This window comes from Urtica dioica, chromosome 7 (assembly GCF_054948205.1).
Source record: "Urtica dioica subsp. dioica isolate 48M chromosome 7, U.dioica_male_clone48M_v1_H2, whole genome shotgun sequence".
NCBI classification, from domain to species: Eukaryota; Viridiplantae; Streptophyta; class Magnoliopsida; order Rosales; family Urticaceae; genus Urtica; species Urtica dioica.
Window position 1 is genome coordinate 28,091,259 of NC_142762.1, and position 22,167 is coordinate 28,113,425.

At 39.3% G+C, this 22,167-nt stretch overlaps 1 protein-coding gene and 1 long non-coding RNA gene across 2 annotated transcripts; both read left to right on the plus strand.

The window, feature by feature from the left end:
* Positions 1 to 583: 583 nt before the first annotated feature.
* On the plus strand, positions 584 to 1,587 carry LOC149390657 (uncharacterized). Its single transcript, XM_089620438.1, has 2 exons — positions 584 to 856; positions 957 to 1,587. The coding sequence occupies exons 1-2, from the start codon at positions 726 to 728 to the stop codon at positions 1,399 to 1,401; spliced, it is 576 nt and encodes a 191-aa protein (XP_089476564.1). The 5' UTR covers positions 584 to 725; the 3' UTR covers positions 1,402 to 1,587.
* Positions 1,588 to 19,855: 18,268 nt separating this feature from the next.
* Positions 19,856 to 21,751, plus strand: LOC149390658 (uncharacterized). Its single transcript, XR_016300242.1, has 2 exons — positions 19,856 to 20,309; positions 21,498 to 21,751. It is a non-coding gene; the product is annotated as an uncharacterized LOC149390658 (long non-coding RNA).
* Positions 21,752 to 22,167: the final 416 nt, after the last annotated feature.

The window sequence follows — 22,167 nt, forward strand, 5'->3', positions numbered from 1 at the left end:
GGAGCTTTATTGCATCCGTTTAGAGCTGTTGCTCAGGGTATGCATCCGCCTATAAAAGGCTGAGCTCTCTCTCGTTCCCCAGAAAATTTTCTTTTGTTTGTCTTGGTGATAGTTTCTGACACATGTTCTAATTCGCCGTCGATACACTAAGTGGTGTCTTCGTGTGTCTTATTGTCGATGTATCCTGGGAGGTTGTCGTCCAAGTAATCATGCACCTGAGGAGCGCAATAAAAAACTTCAAGGACACCGTGCGTCCAACGGGCCTCGACTCTTTCCTTGCCGTCTTCTTGCTTTGCGTTACTTTTCCGGTTTTTGTTATACTTTTTATTTCCTTGCTTCTGTCTTTATTTTTCCATCAATATTATTTGTAATATTGCTAACCTATATATATATATATATATATATATACACACACGTTTGACAGTCGGCCACAACTAATATATCTCCAAATTTGTTTTATCCCCGATACAAGGCATAAAAATACTGCTCAATTTTCAAATCACAATTCTATTATTATTATTATTAAATTACTCACAGTATTGTTAGAGTAATTACTCGGTATTATTATTATATCACAATATAAAACGCGGTCGAAGCTATAGAAATTTTCTGGCTTTTGCTTTGGCCTTTGGCCAAAAAGCTTGCCCTCGCTATTCTATTTTCTCTCCCCTATCGACTCCGTTGTTCACGCACAGACATCATATACACATTTTCATATACATAAAATGAAGGTCCAAATTAACAAAAACGAGACAACAACCAAGATTGCTTGTCATGAGTGTTGCATGTGCGGCGATTATGGCTTCTCCTACGAGCTGTTTCAGTGCAAAATCTGCCAATTCAGATCCCAACACAGGTACGTACACATATATGCAAATAAAATGAAAACCAATAGAAGATGACGTGTATTGATTTCTCACTTCTCATATCTGGGTCTGGATCGTCTACAAACGCAGGTATTGCAGCAATCTGTACCCAAACGTGGGAGAGTCGCACAGAATCTGCAACTGGTGTCTGTCTCAATCTCAAAGAGACGACACCAAATTATTAGACAACTCTCAAAACTCCTCCAATTCCACGTCGTCCTTGAGAAACGACAGCAACATCGTCAATTCGCCGACAGCGAAGATCAATAAGGCCATGAACAGTCGGATCGGCGACGCGCAGGTTCACCGCCGAAGCAAGTCGAGAAGCGGGCCGATAAAGAAGCAGAGGTCGACGGAAATATCATCATCGCCGGCGGTGTCTGAAAGGAAAAGGATCGTCACTGCTGCGTCGAAGGAAGAGGCGGAGAGGCTGAGGAGGACAAGGTCGGAGCATTTTTCCGGCGTAGGGTTAACAAGGCGAGTGTTTAGGAATAAAGTGAGGAGGTACAAGTTTTTGGAGGAGGTCTCTTCATGATTTTACTGTGCTCTTCTATTTGTCCACGTATACATATATACTCCAACTTTCCGATATATAGACCCACCACGTATATAAATAATTGTTTTAATGCCCTTATGTCATGAGTGTTACGCTTGTAGTCTTTTGGTAGGGGTAATGTTATAATCATGTTTTCTGAAATAATATAATTACTTTTGGTGTGCATTACTGTTAAAAAAATATAATTGAATAAGTGATTATATATTAATATGACTAGTGTTTGATGGGTATTAAACTCACTAAAAAACATGATTTGAAACTACCACCATTTTGTTAACTTTTTTTTAAGACGACTTTTTTTTTTTTAAGTACATTTTAATCTTTGCTTTTATCTCTTGTAAAAAAAAGAAAAATTAGACTATTAAGCAAGTAGTCCAATAATTTATCGTCTTTTATAAAAATAGACAAAATTTCATTTTATTAAAAAAAAATCATCAGTCGAAGTAAATTAAATTAATTATTTTAATTAATTTCATTTATTTTAGTCTGATCAAAATAAATTAAATTAAATATTTTTATTCAATTTTCTTCGATTTAGTGAATTATTTTTTTAATAAAATAAAATGTTTGCTAAAATTTTAAAAGAACTTAAGATATTAGGTAGTTGTAGCATTTTATTATTATTTTTTATACAATTGAGAATTCGAGCTTATGATATGCAATAACTTTTCTCTTTTTTTTCGACTGTAATAAAATGTTTGTATATTCAATTATATTATTATATTGTATATTTAAGCATAAAGTATAAGGAATAGCTTTTCCCCTTTAACAAAGAAATTTTTTCACGTTTTTAGCGGTCACCTATAAGCTAAGAGGTCTTGCCACTCAGTTAAATCAGGTAGTTATATTTGCTTTTCAAGAGAAGTTGTAATAATCATTGGGAACATGAATGTCTAGGTTTTTCTACTGGTATATTGCTACAGTTTCATATAAGATTTTACTCTAATTCGGAACTTTAAACATATATAGCCCACTGTTTTATAAAATTGTTTGCGAAATAATGCATTTTTATATTAAAAGAAAAATCAGCACTGCATTAGAGATTTTCTGAGAAATTTTACTACAATAATTAGGAGCAATCTATGCATGATTGAGAATTTATCATTATAGTTTTGAAAACTTATTTTTATAACTAGGAAAAGCTGCAAGACAATGTAAATAAACATAGTGAAAAAAAAATGAGATATATTTACTCGATCCAAATGTCACCACCAATTACATAGATTTGATAGCACACCTCTTTGTTTAGGTCTTTCATTGGTGTGAACGTGTTTCAAATTTCGGATATACAAATTTTAAATATCTAATGTATTCGATTGTGTACTATATATTTTATGCTGAATTAATATTTTCAACCAAAAAAAGACCAATTCAATGTTTTCTAGAGACTACAGAATGATAAAGATTTTTCAACACAAAGTTCTAACTGATGTTAATTGGTGATCATTATGTATATTGTGCAAAATTCCAAACAAGTTATTCCTCCAGCTAGCTAACTGCATGTCATTACACACTTTTTAGATTTATTTTCTCTCTCCGCTTTCTTTTTCTCTCTTAAAAAAATTAAGATTTTTGGTTCTCAACCACCATCCTCCCTCTAAGAAATGAGACACCACTTTCCGGTGTTCACCGACCTAGGAGAAGATAACAGTTTTAGTCATCTTCTTTACCATAATTTTTGGGGCATTTCACGCCATTCTCGTCAGATTCGCCTTGCCCAACCCACCAAATTCTACCTCTCCCATCCCGATGGTGCTCAAATTCGTTTATCTTCGCCACCTCCATATCTTACTCTCACAATAACGTCTTTATCGCAATCCTCTTCCTAAGCCTCCCCCGGCTCCGTGGCCCATTCAGCACGTCTCCCTCGTGCGTTGGTTGTTTCTTATTGTGTTTTTAGAGAATATGTTAGTTTTAGCTTAGTTTATCTTTTGCATTTAGGTTGTTTAAGTTTTGATGCTTTGTCCACTATACTAGAGAGTGGTTTTTGTGTTTCAAAGATAAGATGACTTAGTCATCATATATTGAGTTCTTAGTTTGAGTTTTTTGTTAGTCTTATGGTGGAGCAAACACTCGAAAGTCTTTTACTACGGTTGGTGGTCTCGAGTACTTTAGTTTGTTCACTAACCTTTGAGGGTTTTTTTAAACAGCCAACGATTTGTTCGAATTTTAGTGTGGTCTATATTCTTGTCTTAAAAAGTTCTCACACAACGTACTTTCAATCGATTCTAGAATTGAATCATTGTTGTCTTGATGTTTTATTTTATCTTGTTAAAAGATATAAAATATTTGTATTTTTGGGTCTCATTCCCATTATCTATTGAAATCCTTTAGCAACTTTTATTTAAAAAAGAAAACTAAATGCAAGTCATTTGATTTTTTTTTTATGGCCTTAAGAGTCTTTTTATGGCGTACTGTGGCAAGCCCATCTTTCAAGGCACGCAACGTTGACTCATCATGTATTATATTTATAAAATTAGCGTATCCTTTGCTTTTGCGTTATCCCCAAAATCTCACATTTTAATCGAATATGACTGTGTTCTAGAGTAGGAATGAATCCGAATTCGATTTCTACGAAATCCCCCTCGTATGACCTCTTTCATAGGCAAAACCCTTAAGAATGTTTATCAAGACGTGATCGAGATGCTTACGGAGAACCTAGGACGGTGACATGCAGCAGTATGAGAAAACCACAAACGTGCCCATGATAGAGGTGGTTCCATAGAAGACACATGAGATTCAGAAGGTTGCAATGCAACAGGGGGCTGCATTATCGTATAGAGGTATTGAATTTTGCCGCACCACCCAGGGAGGTAGAGGGCCGAAAACCCCTATGTGGGATCAAATGACCCGAGGGGATCTCTATCCTTGTTATTTGGATTATGCCTCCCTTGTCTAAGCAACACCAAGATGTATGCTTTTTTTTTATCGCACGTCACTTGTGAATACTTACCAAAATGTGATCGAGACACTTATGAAAAACCTACAGTGGCGTCACGCAGAGGTCCAAAAAACAACAAAGGTACCAACGGTAAAAGTTCCATAAGTTATGCAAGTGACTTTAGAGGTTGCACCATGGGGCAAGGGGGCGGGGGACATAACATGGCCCCACATAGGCAGTGAATTCTTGTCGCTAGTTAGCGGGGATTCCTGCCCCACCACCAAAGTTGGAGGGGCCCAAAACATCCTTCTGAGGGGTCATGGACCCTAGTGATTTTTTTAAATAATTTGTATGCATGTGCACGCATCGATCAAGTAGTGAAGTTGTAAGAACGACTTAATCTCAAGAGAACTAAGTGTTGATCAGAATTATTAAGTTAGCTACAAATTGAACTAAAAAAAACTAATCATGATGAATATTGACTAAAAACTAACAACTTATAACTGAAGTAATAAAATACAAGGGGTACATATGTACAAGAAAGGCAAGGGTTCTGGTTATGTCTTCTCATATGGCTAGGATTCCTATAACTAAGCTCGATTATTTGATCTTACTATGCTAATCACGCTATTGTATCTTTATGGCGTAGTTTATTCTGCAAAACAAATTGTAACCAAGTTGTTAAAGTAACTGGAGGTCAGGGCAACTACGTCTTTTCCTCACGCGGAATCAAGTAACTAACTGTTTTAGTTAGTTACCCGATTTTCTTGGGATCATGATCTCGAATTTAGTGGATCCGATTGATTTGACTTTTCTCATGGGATTGAGAACCAAACCATATATATATATATATATATATATATATATATATATATATATATATATATTTATATCCCACCTAAAGTTTGTATTTTGGTCGGTGGTTTTGGTTCTCTGTCTGGCGTATACACACAGCATAGTTCTTTCTTCTCTCTACATGTTCAGAGATCTTCATCGAAAACAAGCCTAGAACAACTCACAGCTTTTGCACCGTCGTACTAAGTGTGAGATCGAGTGTTGCATTGACATGCTTTTGATGTTCGGGAGATGATTAGATAAAGCTCAGAGGTGGATTCTTTAGATCTGAGAGGTGCTTAGGTCCATATCCATTGGAGATAACCAAAGGAAAGAGTTCCTATAACCTTGGTTGATTTATTATAGTGGATTGCTTTTACCTGGACGTATCAGTCCCCCTGAGTAGGTTGTTTATACTGAACAGGGTTACCAATTGTCTTGTGTTCTTTATTGCTTTCTGTTTGATTGTTTGCTTGTTTATCACCTTGATTAATATGCTTAAAACAATCAGTTGATCAATATCTTGATCAACCTAAATCTTAAACAACCATCTTAACCACGTTGCGTAATTTCACACGCTAACGTAAATGAATCTCATAACATCTCTCAAGTATCTAACAACATATGTCAATATCATAATTTTATATCTCGTTCTGAAATCTTAGGCAAAACTCTAGGTCGGCGTGTAACTGTTTGAATTCTCAATCGTAAGGCATGTAATAGGGCAATAGAATTAGATATGGATAGGAAACTAGTTTGACAATTGCCCAGGTTTATTGATTACTCAAGAGAGATTAGCGAATATCTAATTTGGGAAGGAGATTAATTACCAATAAAATACACTTTTTTGTATTCATGTCCAAAAAAATCCAACTATTTTTTGGTTCCAATGAAGTCGTAGCCCTAGCTTTTCTCATAAATGTTTTCTAGTGTTTTATTGCTTATTGTCTTTTAAATTTGAACTACTTTTTTGTTAGACCCAATTTCGAATTACTTTTGATTCTTTGCGTTATTTTTTAATTAGTTTTTTTTTTATTATTATTAGTTAGTCCTCATGTGATTGATACGTGTAATTTATTACACTATTATTTAAAATTCTGTTTAGTCAGAGACAAAATGTCATACACAAAGTAGAGTCAATGTATGCGACAATTTGTTCTGATGCAATAGATGAAAAATATAAAGTAGTGTATAAAGAAACTGACACAAAGAATGGTATCCCACTTCGGCGCAACATCACCTACTCTAAGAGCAGTTTTTCCACTGGAAAGGTAATTTACTATAGGAAAAGTAGTCAATTGTACACGATGATCTTATATGAATGATCCCCACTTCAAAGCCTTTTTTTCCTATAACAAACCGTGAATTCAACTTACGCTCCCTCACTTCTACTCAAACACTCCATAAGTGTTTGTTTATCTTCAATGTCTACAGCCATGAATACTGAATCCCAAAATACAAAACCCAAACAAGAATCTAACGTTTTATGAATCATGAATGGCATCTAGAGAATAACACCATACACACTACACAACCAGTTTCTCTGTCCGCCATTCCTGCACATCTAAGAATGCTAATTGTGTGAATGAATGCGTCAAATATCACTAAGGGGAAAAAAACTTTCTTTTATAGTGGTCAACACCTCGTAAAGATGAATTAATGTTTCCTTACCCATTAAGACGGAGAAAATATTTGTAGAAGTCCTTCTACTAACAATCATGGTGAATCATGAAGCTTGCTAAATATAGAGATTATGCGAACAACGGCTAAGATGTCTCAACATATCATGGAACATGTTGCGACACATCTTGCCGAGACAAATTTGCCTCTAAAAAATAAGTCAACAATACATGTAACAATAATATTATTTGAGCAACACGTACACTTGCGTGAGTTAAATATCACAACAATAATAATATGCATGGACTTCCAAATACCATAGGACTCTAGTCTTAAAAAACTTGTACTCTTTCTCACTGCCCTTGTCACTATAAATTTAATTAAAACGCCTCGAGTCAATACTTAGGTTTTGATTGATCAATATATGTTGTAGAAAAAACAATGAATTTTCTTCTCAACAATGAAATTTTGCTCTTTCGGTCATTCTTTTGGCCATTTCCTTTTTGTTTATGCCAAGTTATATTTCTCAGACTATAAGGGATTTAGTAAAAAAAAAAAATCTCTTTTATTTAGGTTGGGAACTAAAATTTTCTTGTTATTATTTGTCCGGTTTTCTTATCTTAGTGATTTTTTTTCACGAGTCTAATATGTGAAGTTGTGATATTTTATTAACATATTGGGTTGAACAGATTTCGCTAAATCACATGCCAAAAAATTGTATTTAACATACATATATGGCCCCACTAATACATTTGTAATTTTATGTTTTAGTTGATTTTAGAAAAATCTTCAATTTTACTTATATTTAGTTCTCAGACTATATTTCTCAGACTATAAGGGATTTAGTAACAATTTTGAACCTACTGACTAATATCCTCACTCACTCCCACGTTTTAATAACTATCTGCATGAAAAATACAAAAAGTTAAGAAAATAGTACATCAAGGGATTTGAAACTGTAAGTACTAAAATAATAGCTTCTTCATCCTAATATACATGGCAAGTAACTAAATAATCACTTTGTTGTCGGTCGTTATTAGAGCCGAATTATTAAATTTCACGCGGCTTGCGTGGAATTCCGAATTCTAAGACCCAACGGGCTAGGCTACGAAAAATCTCATCAAAGCCCATGAAGGCTAAAGCTCACGTAAAATGGCCCAAAAGTCCCAGCTCACTCGTGCACGAAGCAGAGCTCACTCGCGCACAACGCAACGAACATACGGCGCGCGAAGGGCCCAGCTCACCACGCCTACCCTTCAGCGCCGCAACCTGCTCTTCAAAGGCGCACCGTGCGCGCCTTAAAAAAGCACAAGACATAGCGCGTCGCGCCATGTACTAAGCGCGGCGCGCCATTGCGCTGCCCCGCATGCGTGCTCCAAGACCGCTGAGCATCCCAAATCTGCGGTGCGCTTCATTAGGTGCGTACAGAGGTCCACCTAGGCCTCCACATCCACTATAAATACTCTGAGAGGGTCAAAGACACATTCATTCTTCCACAAGATTACTCGCTCTTAGAGTTCTGAAACGCTGTTAGAGACTTTCTACACACAGCTTCTCTAATCAAGCGTTTATTCTCCCGTTCACGGCTGCGCCAAGAATTCTCTACTGAGAATATCCCTCACCTCCAAGAGAAAACACACATTCTCTCTTGGGTCACTCGATTCTAGAGTCTTGAAATATTGTCGAGGACTTCTATGCGTTCTGTTTCCTCTTTCGATCACACCTTTTAGGCTCTGCGCCTTACATAGCGAGCACACACGTATTGAACTATGATATGACTTGATACCGTTGTGCTCAAGTACGCACGTAGCTAATAAGAAGTGCAGTCACCCATTTCTCTCTTTGGAGAACGCCTCCGATTGGAAGAACGACAACTCAAGACTTTTGAGTTTCCACACTTGGCTCGGGTACAGCCACTTGGTCTAGCCTTGTGTCGAACCGCCCGAATCTTTAAATTGTTGTTCATTTTCGTGCGACAATATTTTGGCGCTAGAAGAAGGGGTCTTTCCTAACTTTCACAGCCCAAAATCCCTTCTAATCATCTTCTTATTTCCTTATGAAAAATCTATTTTCTCAGACTTTAGAAAAGATGAGTAATCAACCGCCTGTGCGTTCTGAGGGCGTTAGCAACCTCGATAATGCTACCGTGACCAAAAAAATCTTTCTTGGGCTCTCGATCGTATGGTGACAAAGAGTCGCTTCCCAAAGAGAACTCGACTTGCTCACCATCTCAATCTCCAGATAGTCGGGACGACCGCATCAGGGAGATGGAGGAGGATATCCACCGACTAAAGGTGACAAACGCAAGGTACCACAGCCGCCTTCGACTCCTCGGTTTGCCGCTCGTCTGTCAAGATCTGTAATTCAACCCGGAATTCGATGACAAGTTAATATCCTTAATTCCAAACTCTTATAAACTTCCAAAATCCAAATCCCGATTTCACAACTTAAAACCCGAACCCAATCAACCAAGTAAACTCAACACGGATCCAAGTAACTAAACGCTATCACACAAAAACGATCACACAATCATCAACCCGAGGCTCATAATTATTATCACAAAACAATGAAACCGAATCACAAAGCCAAAACCAAGCCCACGACCACAATCAAACACACGGCCAAAACAAGTCGCACGGCCAATGATACCAACTCAACCAAGACAACACTTTCAATCGAAAACCCAGAGTAAACAAATCATCACAGCCTCAAGGTATCATCAATCAGAATACCAAATCAAACCTCAGAAAACCACACGGGCAGGATAACTAAAAAAACCAAAATTTGTCCAAAATTCAAGAAATAAATCCAATTGACAATTCCAATTCATGGATCCGAGTTCTAAACATCACAATCAAGCTTAAACGATCATCAAAAGCAAATGTGCGCGCGGTGGCTCGGTGCTGTGTGGCGCGCGAAGAGGAGAAAAGGAGAAGAAGAGAAAGACGAGATGGTGCTGGTGATGATGGTCGGCAAGAGTGAAGATCCAAGCTAGCAACAATTTTTTTTTTCTCTTTGTGTCTGCAGATGTGCGCGGGTGGAGAAGAGAAGGAGAGAAGAAGAAAGAAAGAAGAAGAAAAAAGAGAAAGGGATAGTGAAATGATGAGCTGGCCGAGAATGAGAGAGGAAGAGTGGATTAAGAGGATACGTGGCACTCTCACGTCACGCCACCCATGAACAAGTGGCCCACTAAAATTTTGACACGACTCTCTTAAAACGACCCCTTTTTTTTATCTTTTTCTTTCAATCTCATCCTTCAAAATGTTGCACATAAGTCCTTTTAAAATAAAATCTCACAATCATGTCCTTAATTAATTAAAAAAAATCTTGAAAAATAACCGAGAAAATTATTATTATTTCTCGTTATCTTGAATATATTTAAGGGATCTCGGAATTTATTTTTACTCCTGAGATTTTTTAATCTCCGAGTCTATTCCGAATAGTTTTATTCGGAAATAATATCGAGTTCACTCGAATATTCTCATTCCGAAATTTCGTCGACCTTAAATATTATCATTTTCCAAGAATTTAAAATTTAAGGACATCTCATATGCAACAAGAGTTTGAAATAGAACTCGTCTATTTTATTCAAATTCACAAGTCGAGCGTTTACAAAAGTTTATACATCACACATATTCCTAGCATGCTTTGCTACATCTGTGGTCCAAAAGAAGACCACGATGTACTTGTGGTAAATCATGCAAGAGAGTGGCGAGTCTCTTAGACGATACCTCACCGAATTCACTAAATAATCGAATAAGATCAATCGCTTTGACGACAGTGATGTAATTGCCACGATCATTGAAGGCTTGCACATGAGCGACTTCTTGAAGTCCGTTGTTGGCCGTGTCCCTTCTACCATGGTCGAATTAATGACTCTTTCCAAGACTTTCATGGGAGTCAAAGATTACCTCGAGGACCGCAAGAGCAAGGATTAGAGCTCTCGTCGTCAGGAAAAACCTTGCCACAAGCAAGGCGACTCCCAAAAGAGACAAAACAAATGAAGTCAGGCTTCCAATAGCCAACCTCCAATGCCCCTGAAGCCGTGGCTTGCTGAAAACTTCAAGGGTTACTCGTCGTTCATACCATTGAACACAACGTTGGATCAAATTCTGTCGACCAAATTTCAGCTACTGCTACCACCAATCCGCAACTCCACGTTGTGACAACCATATTGGGTGGTCCGCAAGGTGGGGATTCAGTACGACAATGGAAAAAATTCCTAGGGGCCGCGTCTCAAGAAGGCGCCACTGAGCACGTCAACCCCAACTACGAGCAACCTCTATTCGTACCTCACGAGACGATGTACTTCACCAACAAAGAGGCCAAACAAGTTTTCATCCGCACAATGACACGATAGTTCTCAAAGCCCATGTGGAAAATGACCTAGTGAAGAGGATTTTTATCGACAACGGCAGTACGGCCGATATAATGTTCAAAACAACCCTAGACTGCATAAAGCTCGGGGGGCTACTCCCAACGACGACTCAAACACCCTTATTCGGGTTCGCTGGGGAGAGAGTCATGACCGAAGGCATTGTTGACCTACCGGTCACCTTAGAAACTCCCAAAGGCATCAAAGTCGTTCACACGGTTTCTTTCTAGTGGTTGATCATGAGTCACATTACAATGTCATCATTGGACGACCCACATTGAACAGACTAAGGGCTATTACCTCGACATACCACCTACTGGTGAAGTTCCCCATTGAAGAAAGAATTAGCACCATGGTTGGTGATCAATCCCAAGCCAGGATATGCTACATCAAAGAAGTCGACCACCAAATTTGCCAGAAAAAGGGTTAACACGATCTTCCAATTGGAAGATGATTATTATGCGACCTGAAAGATGCAAGGAAATTTGAGAACTTGACCCTTGAGATGAAATCGAGAGACTAAAAGTTGAAACCTCCGACGATCTCACGTCAGTCATCCTCCGACGAATCCAAACTTGACCAAGTTGTAAAGATCGGCGCACAACTTCCGTTCACCATCAAAACTCAACTTGCTGCCTTCCTCCGGGAATTTAAGGATGTATTCGCATGGAATCATGTAGACATGTCTGGAATGGACCCCGAAGTCATAGTGCACAGGTTGAATGACGATCAAAACATCATTGAAAAGTGCAAGCTAGACGAACGTTTAACCCAGAACGATACCTAGCCATAAACGAAGAGGTCGAGAAACTTCTCATCACAAACTTTATCCGAGAATCTAAGTACCCCAAATAGGTCGCCAACGTGGTAATGATGAAAAAATCTAACGGAAAGTGGCGTATTTGCATAGATTCCAAAGATCTCAACAAAGGTTGCCCTAAGGGCTGCTTCCCGCTCATGCGCATCGAACAACAGGTCGGCGCTACATCTGGCGATGAACTAATCAGTTTCATGGATGCCTATTCAGGCTACAACCAAATTTGATTGAGGCCTCTACAGTTACAAGGTCATGCCTTTTGGCCTTAACAATGTGGGAGCTACTTATCAACGGCTAGTCAATCGGTATTTTCGCCAATCAAATCAGTAAAATACGTGGACGACATGCTCGTTAAAATCCTATTGGAAACCAATCACGTGTGCAACCTAAAGGAGATGTTCACATCCTTCGCCGCTACAAAATGAAGCTCAACCCCAACAAATGCGTGTTCGGGGCCAAATCCGAAAAATTTATGAGTTACATCGTCAGCCGACGAGGGATAGAAGCGAATCCTGAAAAGATCAATGTACTCCTTGAAATGAAGTCTCCAAGACGAGTCAAAGAGATGCAAAGCTTGACTAGTCGAATTGCTACTCTAACGCACTTCGTGTTAAAGCAACCGATAAGTGTCAACAGTTCTTCAGAGCTCTTAAGAAAACAGACGGCTTTGAGTGGACTGACGATTGCGAGAAAGCCTTCCAAGAGATGATGGCCAACTTCGGGTCTCCACAATTCTTCTCCAAATAAAAACAGGGTAAGATGCTTTACATCTATCTCGCCGTCTCCAAAGGAGTAGTAAGCGCCGCTCTAATTCGCGGAGAATATAAAAGTCCAATGGCCGATCTACTACGTGAGTAAGGCCTTACCTGACGATGAAACATGCTACAACAAGATCGAGAAACTTTCTCTAGCTCTCGTAATGATAGCCAAAAAGCTACGCCTATATTTTCAAGCTCATCCTATTGCAATCCAAACTGAGCACCCGATTGGTAAATCTCTTCAAAATGGAACATCGACTAGCATGGCGATCTGGTCCCAAGAATTGAGCGAGTACGGGATTGAGTTCCACCCAAGAATGGCTATAAAGGGTCAAGCCTTAGTCGACTTCGTGGCAGATTTCTCCTACATTTCCAACATGGGAATAGTGAAGGACGACTCGACCAACAACTTGTTGATTAAAAAAAAAAAGGTTGATCCAACGGGTCCCATCTGGGAATTACACGTAGACGGAGCATCTAATGTCCCGGGGGCTTACGACGACATCATATTAACTAATCTCGACGGGGAGAAGTTACGGTACACATTCCACTACGGATTCCATGTGTCTAACAATGAAGTCGAATATGAAACCTTCATCATAGGGGTAGAGCTAGCACAAAAGCTCGGCGCCAAAAACATGTTAATACATTGCGACTCGCAGTTGATTGTAAACCAAGTTAAAGATGATTATACTGCCAAGGAACCTAACATGGTCGCCTACTTGGTGAAGAAGAACTCCAAACTCCTAAATCAAGCGGCAAATATTCGCCATCGAAAGCCTTGTACTCAAGCGAGTGTTTCAAAACACTCAAGTACAAGGCACCGGTGTCCTCGGCCCAAACTAAGAAGGACCCTGCAGAGTCCGCCAAGTCATACATAATGGGACCTACTATTTCGAGTACACGGATGAGACCCCGATCTGTCGCCCTTGGAGTGCAAAACACTTGAGGCTGTCTACCAGTAGCTAGAATTTTCCCCATTTTATTACTTTGTTTTCCTAAATTCAACAAGGCCTACAAGCCAATATTGTAGGGTTTCAAAATTTTCGCAGTCGAGATTTTCTTTTAAAAATCCACTTTATCAAAGTCTTACAATCATCAATGCAACGCTTGTAAACTCAAAAACTTGAGGGGCTAGTGACATAGGCAAGGCGTAAGGAGATCTTCAAGAAAACACGCTCGAGCAAAAAAAAAAAAACTTAAGTCTCAACCCAAACACAAACGGGAATAAGGACTTAAGTTACCATACACGGTGCACCCTAAGAGGCCTCCATGGCGCGTTGTAAGACATCCAAGAAATGCAAGCAAAGTCACCATACACGGTGCACCCTAAGACACCTCCGCGACGTGCTGCAAGACATCCAAGAGATGCAGACAAAGTCACCATACATGGTGCACACTAAGCCGCCCATAACAGCGAATTCAAGACATCCATGAGATGCACACTAAGTTGCCCCTAACAGTGCACTCAAGACGTCGATGAGTAGCAAAATAAGCCATCCTTAATGGTGCACCCAAGCCGTCCCTTGAGACGCACCTAAGCCGTCTACCACAACGTACCTAAGCCATCTTCCACGCACCTTAAGCCATCTTTCACGACGCACCAAATTCACCATACACGGTGCACCAAAGCTGTCCCTCGAGATGCACCTAAGTCGCCACGCTATGCGCAACCTAAGCCATCTATCATGACGCACAAAATTCATCTCACACGACGTACCAAGTTGTCACACGTAGCACACTCAACGACGCCAAACACGGCGTACACACACAGTCGCAACATTGCGATAGACTCACCTCAACCTAAATAAGCGACACGCTCGCTCGGCGATAAGGACACAAACCATATAATGATTCATATGTCTAAGGCCTTTCCGCACAGGAAAGCATGCCAAGGTAGAAATGCAATGGGAATAAGAGCTGCCAAAAGCAGAAGACTTGTCAAAACAATCGACAAGGACATGTGCCTACCGAAATACGCCACGGCTAATCAGAATAAAAACACACATCGACGATCAAGATGAGCAGATTTGTTAACAAAAATAAGGAAAGAGATAGAATTCGAACTCAAAAGAAAAAAATATCTCATATAAAGGAGTAACTACTTAAAAAAAAAATTAAAAAGCAAACTATAAGACAGGTGCGTTGAAAAAGTAAATTCCTAAGGAAAACAATGCACCAAATACTTGCGTAGAAAATAAAATGACCACTCAAAGTAGGCATGTTCTTCTCCATAATCAGAAGGCTCAACCCCGTCAAGTGACGGGAACAAAGAGTCAAAGAAGGAGAAAGTGACCCATCCCCCCTGAGAGACATTCTCAGCCGCGGTTGCTTTCAAAAATTCGACCGCTGCGGCATGCCTAGCCTCGTCGACCCCGACGTCGAAGTTGTCCTGTAAGTCGGATGCAAGTCGGTCCACTTCTGCCTTCTCCGCAGTCAGTAAAGCAAACTCCTCTGTCAAAGAGCCGTGCTCGTGCTCTACCTTGACACGTGCAGCATCGATCGACATGAAATGACCCTATACAATGTTCAACTCAACCATTCGGTGCCCAATCGGCATCGAAGGTAGTGCACCTCGCTCCAGAAGACTTCTGTTGACTGAGTCACCACTTCGAGAGCTTAACGCTTTATAGTCAACTCTATCGACATCCTCGCAGCCGTCGATTGGGCACGATCACACCGATCTTGGACGACTCCTAGTTCCACATAAGTCTCCCGAAGCTGCTCGGAAATACTCGCGAACTCCGTCCTTGAGTGGAAACCCCACTCGACCCGAGCTAGCTGAGATTTTGCTTGAGCAAGTTCCTCTTGGATGACTCCCATGGCCAAATGAGGTCGTATAGAATCTTTTCACCCCATGTTGCACGTGAAAGAACCTAAAGCAATCAGAAGAACAAGTCAACAAAGGAGATCCATCATAAAATGATGCAATAAGACAAGCAGAGGAAACTTACCCTATGTGCGTCAAAGACGCCATTACAGAAGAATTCCACGCCATTACCCAATACGACACCCTTCCACACCTTCAAATGTGACTCTTGAAGGTCCTGAGAACACTTTCTTTTGACCTCCAAGGCCTCCGCCTTAATCATCGAGCTCGCATCCGCTTCAAGTCTGTAGGCGCATTCGGAGGTGCCGATGACGAAGTCCTCTTCAAAGAAGCACGGGGACCATGCTCGACCGAGCGATTGGCACTAGAATTTTCCTTGATGTTCCGCACTATGGTTCGAGAATGAGTCGCTGCCAATGCCTTCGAGTCTTGGGAATATTTCGCCAAACGCGTCCGAGCCCTCTCCCTGGTTAAGGAACATGTAAAATACAACAAAGGTCAAGACTCTGACCAATAGATGTGAAAGTCACAAAGTAAAAGGCAAAAATACCTGGTAAAAACCGGCACTCATGGGAGACGACGCGGCATGAGGGACTTCCTCTGCTCGTGGAACATTCGAAGGACTAGAAGGGAAAGACACGAACCACTCAGTCAACGCCATTAACTCTAGCGAATGAAATCGCTCACTCGCCTTCCGAGCATCCGACATGCTTCGCATCTCCTCCACAAACTTAAGACTATCTATCCCCGCATCGGTAGAAAAGTTAGCAAGAGGGCCAAATGGAGTGGCGCTGCTTCGAAAGAATCAATTGAGACTCACGACCATATTTTTGTGCTAGGGGTCTCAATATCCGTGATCAACTTAGTTTTATGGCGATCATGAGCCATGTGAAAGCCAGGCGGCCTCGGCGTAATGAAAACCGCAACAAGATTACAGAAGCCATCAATAGTCATGGCGCGCTCAGTCTAGCAATGCCACTCCATGTGGCACATCGCAACCAAGCGATAAAACTCTGTGGTCACGTCATAGGCATGCACCCCCAATCGTGGGAGGATCTACTGGACGATGGGCTGAAAAGAAAAACGTAGCCCGCACCGATGACTCGCCACGGCCACCACGGAAAATCCATGCCGCGGGAGAAACAGTCGATCTCTTGGAAGAGGATGAAGAAGCGCCACAGACGTCAGAATGGCGTATGCCTCCCTTAGACCGACATATGATCGATAGGTGATCGAGAATTGAAGCATAGATCGCTGAGCCATCGAAGCCTTCCAGAGTAGCAAAGTCTTACACGAGACCACTCCGTCTTTCTCCATAGACTTCGCCGATACACTAGACTCTGTGTCCGAGACATTGGAACCAGCACGCCTTGATCCGGCAAGATAGCCCTCGCCCTTCAAGACGACCGAGACGGTTGCCATCACCTTCTTCGGATGCTCCACGGTAGGACTTCTTATTCCGGCCCAAAGATGTCCAAGCAGTTGATCTCGTCTAGAACACTCTGACGAAACCAACAAGGCGGTGTCAACACAACCCTTTTATGTACCTGAAGCGTCTAATTCGAACGCTCGGCGTAATGCGCTGAGCTTAGGTAGGTCACGTACCTCTCTATCGCATGGTACGCGCGTCGCGTCGCGCGCAACCAGGTTGATCACGAGGTGTGGAAGACCTCCTCCCGGTGCACCTCCTCCTGGCGCACCGGGTTGACCTACTTCCTCGTCCACTTCGTGCCACTGCTCGATTCCACTTGGATCCTCATTCACGTGCAATGGAATCTTCTACAATTCCACAAATAGATCACTCACTGCATTCTCGGGGTCCTGAAGCAAGTGAGAGAAATCCACCTCAGGATCTTCGGTTGAGAAGGGGAATTGATTTTCCATTATGCACTAGTGTAGAGAGATACACTAAGGTGTGAGAGAGCACGTGCATATGTGAAAAATATGTGAGTTTTGTTCCTATTTATAGTCACATAGAAGGGTGGAAAAGAAAAAAATTCCTCTATGGCCGACCAGACCACGTGCAGCGCCACCAAAAAAATAATAATAATTTTGCGATAGCGAAGTTTTGGGAAATCAGTTTTCCTTAAACACCCGGCATAAAATGACTGAAATTCATCCCCTGGGCTTCCCGAGTGATGAACTTGGGGGCTAATATTGTCGGTCGTTCTCAGAAAATCCAAACATTAAATTCCACGCGACTTACGTGGAATTCAGAATTTGAAGGCCCAACGGGTCGGGCCACGAAAAAGCCCATCAAAGCCCACAAAGGCTAAAGCCCACGCAAATCGGCCCAAAAGTCCAAGCTCAAATTCTACGAAGCATAGCTCACTCGCGCCCATGCGATGAACAGGGGCTCGGCGCACCGCGCCTACCCCTCAGCATGCCGCGCCGCCTGCTCCTCAAAGGTGCACCACGCGCGCCTCAAAAAAGAAGGCGCTCACAGGACATGGCATGCCGTGCCATATACTAGGCGTGGCGCACCAGTGCACGACCTCGGACGTGCACTCCATGCGCGCTCTAAGACCGCCGCACGCCCCAAATCCGCAGTACGCTTCATGAGGTGCGTCAAGAGGCTCTTCTAGGCCTCCACATCCACTATATATACCCATCCACAGAGAGGGTCAATGACACATTTATTCTTCCTCAAGATTACTTGCTCTTAGAGTTCTGAAACATCGCTAGAGACTTTCTGCACACAATTTCTCTAATCGAGCGTTTAATCTCCCGAACACAGCTACACCAAGAATTCTCTACTGAGAATCTCCCTCACCTCCAAGAGAAAAAAACACACATTCTCTCTCGGGTCACTCGATTCTAGAGTCTTGAAACATCGCCGAGGACTTCTCTGCGCTCTGTTTCCACTGTCAAGTAGACCTTTCAGGCTCCGCGCCTCACATAGCAAACACACACGCATTGAACTATGATATGACTTGATCCTGTTGTGCTCAGGTACGTAGGCAGCTCATAAGAAGCGTAGTCACACCCCTTTCTCTCCTTTAAGAACGCCTCCGACCGGAGGAACGACAACTCGAGACTCTCGAGTTCCAACACTTGGCTCGAGTGCGGCCGGAGGAACGACAACTTTATATTTTAATACGATTATCAGAAGTAAAAAAAAAAAGACCTCTGTAATTTTCAAAGAGAGAGAAAAAAAAAATAACTTCAAAACATCCTAAATATATATATATACTTCTGTAAATGTATGTATATTTCTTGTTCGAATAAAACTGATTACGAAATCGTTTGATACAAATACAAAGTTTAAATCAAACGAAACAAATTCATATATATAAGCGAGAGACCCGCGCGTTGCAACGGGAGTGCTTGTTGCATTTTTAAGATAATAAGTTATGCCCAGAATTTATTGTTTTCTTATCATAAGAAAATAATATCTAGTCAAAATATGTAATTACACAATTGCAACAATAAATATATAGTTGAAAGAATTATAATATATATTTATATATGTATTTAGCCATAGCCATGCAAATAATATATTATCGGAAAACTATTTGACTAAACATTAATACAAATAAAGATATACATTCCTTTTTGAATTGTGTACAAAATAAAGAAGACACTTATTTTATTTTGATAGGATAATAAATTATGAAATGTAATTTTTTATGCTTGATAAAATCAAAGTTTCTTTATTTGAAAAAAAAAGAATACAAATTTTACCCCTTAGATAAAAATAACGTATTATGAAAAATGATTCATTACAGCGCTAATTTCATATTTAATATAAATTTAAATTTTTTTTAATATTACATTAAACATAGTATATATATATATATATATATATATATATATATACACACAAATTTAAATAGATATATAGTACAAATTTTAATGATCTATATTTATGTAAAATATGAGAAGGATAGTTCACTTGAAACCGTTAAAATCATTAATAGAAATAAATTATTTTTTAATAACTAAATTATTAGACATATGTTTTAATATTTTATGCCCTTTATTTAATATAAAAATTATCATATTTTCATTTTATTTATATTTTTATATATGAGCTTTATAAAGGGTACAAAATTTTCTGGTGAAAATATATGTGGCCCATGTCCAAAATATCAGCCCAAGTCCAAACGACGGCTTCTTATTTTTTGTTTCTTTTTTTTTTTATTTTTTTTTTTTTATCGAAATTCGTATTTTTTGTTTCAATATAACGACAATCCTCAACATTTTACAATTTCGATTTTTAACCGTTGGATAAGAGGAAAAGTGCTATCTTACGGCCTACAAATGACTAAAATCTAAGAGTATAAATAAACACACCTAAACCTAAATAATTGATGAAGAAAATAAAAAAACTTAAATCACTGAAAAAAAAAACGAAATGTCTCTCACCGCTCTCTCTTCGCTTTCTACAGTTGATCGATCCTCTTTATTCACCAATCAACAGAGCTGAGACGAAGCGAAACGAATATGCCCTCTTTTATAGCAACTATCTATTCAGATTTCTCTCCACGCCGTCATCACTTGCGGTTCCACGATTTTTCGGCGTCGATTCGGAATCCCGGCCCCAAGCGGTGGCGTGGTTCAAAGCGACGGCCGGGAAGCTCCCGATACTCTGCGATTTCCTTGCCATCGATTCTTTATTTATTTTCCTCTGCGATTTCCTTGCTATCAATTCTTTTTTTTTTCCTTTTGTTTGATATATTATGGTTTTGGTGATTTTATTTTCAGATCTGATTTCTTTCTCGATCGATGGAAAGCTCTGAGGTTATGTCTGAAGAAAGTCTCCGTGTAATGTAAGTGAAAAATATACGGATTCTTACACTGCTTTTGTTTGCTTACTATAAATTCCTGATATACCCATTATCATACATTTTTTCCTCGTTTATTGTCGATATTCAATATTTTAAAATTTGAAGTTATATTTCTATATTTCTAGTTGTAAATATTGATTATAAAAAATTATGTTATTTTTTTTCGATCTGATTAGTTAGGCTTAGGGCCCTCTCCATTTTCATCGCTGTCTCTTTCTGTAAGTGTATGTGTGTGTGAAGTGTATGACCTGATATCATTTCTATCTTTGTTCAGAAATTGTGTCTTTATGTGTCCCCATCTTGCTTTTTTTTTGCTGCGAATAATTAGTGTGTATGGATTGGTAAGGTTGGAGGTTAGTTTGTCCTTCAATTTGTTCGTTTATGTATTGGTGAATCTTTGTGTAATTTATGTACCGGTTGGATCATTGTTTGAAAAATGATGTTTTCCTTACTGTTGATATTTAGACATCCTGTATATCAAACTTCGTGCCATTCTTGTTATCTCAGAGTCTCAGAATCAGACATCCTTTTTTTTTTCTTTTTTTTTAACTTTTTTTTTTCCGGACATTGAAAGCTATGATTATGATATACAACGGCTTTTTAAATGTATGTTTCATGATTTTTTTTTTCACTCGAGTGATTAATTTAGTATGAAAATAGAAAATTATTTGGAAAGAAGATCAAATATTGTCAACTCTTGTTGGCTTTTGTTTCTTGTTTGAAACTGCTGGTAAAGAATTCTATTTGGAAACTGATTTTCTTGGTTTGTTGATTTTGTTTCATGGTTTGAGAAATGAAGATTACCTTAAATGAAGATCAAATGTTTTGATTCGTGGTCATTCAATTAGATTTTTTGTCCTGATATTCTTTGATAAGACCGTAAGAAAAAGGGGAAAAATCTTTTATTGTAGTTCACATAAATGAGAAGCGAAAACCATACTACAAACCATAAAGAAAACAATGGCAATTGGAATTTACGTCTCTAATACTGATATGATTATTTTGGAGAGCGTAGTTAATTAGTTGAAATTGATCAAGTATGTGTGTTGTGTGTATGTGTTGTTCTTTTGCCGAGTGTGTATATGTGTGTTGAGTGTTTTTTTTTTACAGGTTGAGAGAGAGATGAGCAGGAAAGGTTTAGTGCTGATGTTTGCTTTGTTCTCTTTGCAGATTATTTATAGGGCGAGGATTGAAAAAGAGTGACAATCCAGAAATGTCACGATATTATCCAGAAATGTCTGGATAATTTTGGTATTTTGTAATCGTATCTAGAATTTTCTTTCGTATTCTTAAGAAATGGCAAAGTTGTAAATTTTTGAAATTTCAGAGGTATTTGTCTTTACTAAATTACAGTGGCATTTTTGTAAAATTCTATGTATTCAGTCAGAGTACAGTGTAGATATAACAAAGTGATATTTTTGGTATTTTCGTAATTTCAGAGAGTGGCGTAACAGGAATTTGGGTCTTGGTGAACAGTGAATGTGCGTAACAGGAATTTGGGTCTTGTTGAACAGTGAATGTGCTTTCTTCTTAACAAAATATTAATTGATATATTTATTTTAAGTATTAGAAATAATTGTATCCAAATACTGAAGACCGTTTTAATTGCAAGTTCAAACAAATTTTGAGTAAGGGTGGCAGAGTATTACTCTCTCATATAAAATGACACGTTTGTAAATTTTCTATTTCTTTATTTTTGCTGTCTATGAAATCTAGTATCTCATAAGCTTCAGCATGTTTTATTCAACAAACTGGATTAAAGACCTTCATAAAAATGCATTAAAGTTGCACCTTTTGTCTGAAAGACAAATAAGGCCTCAAACTTTGTCCCCAAAAATTT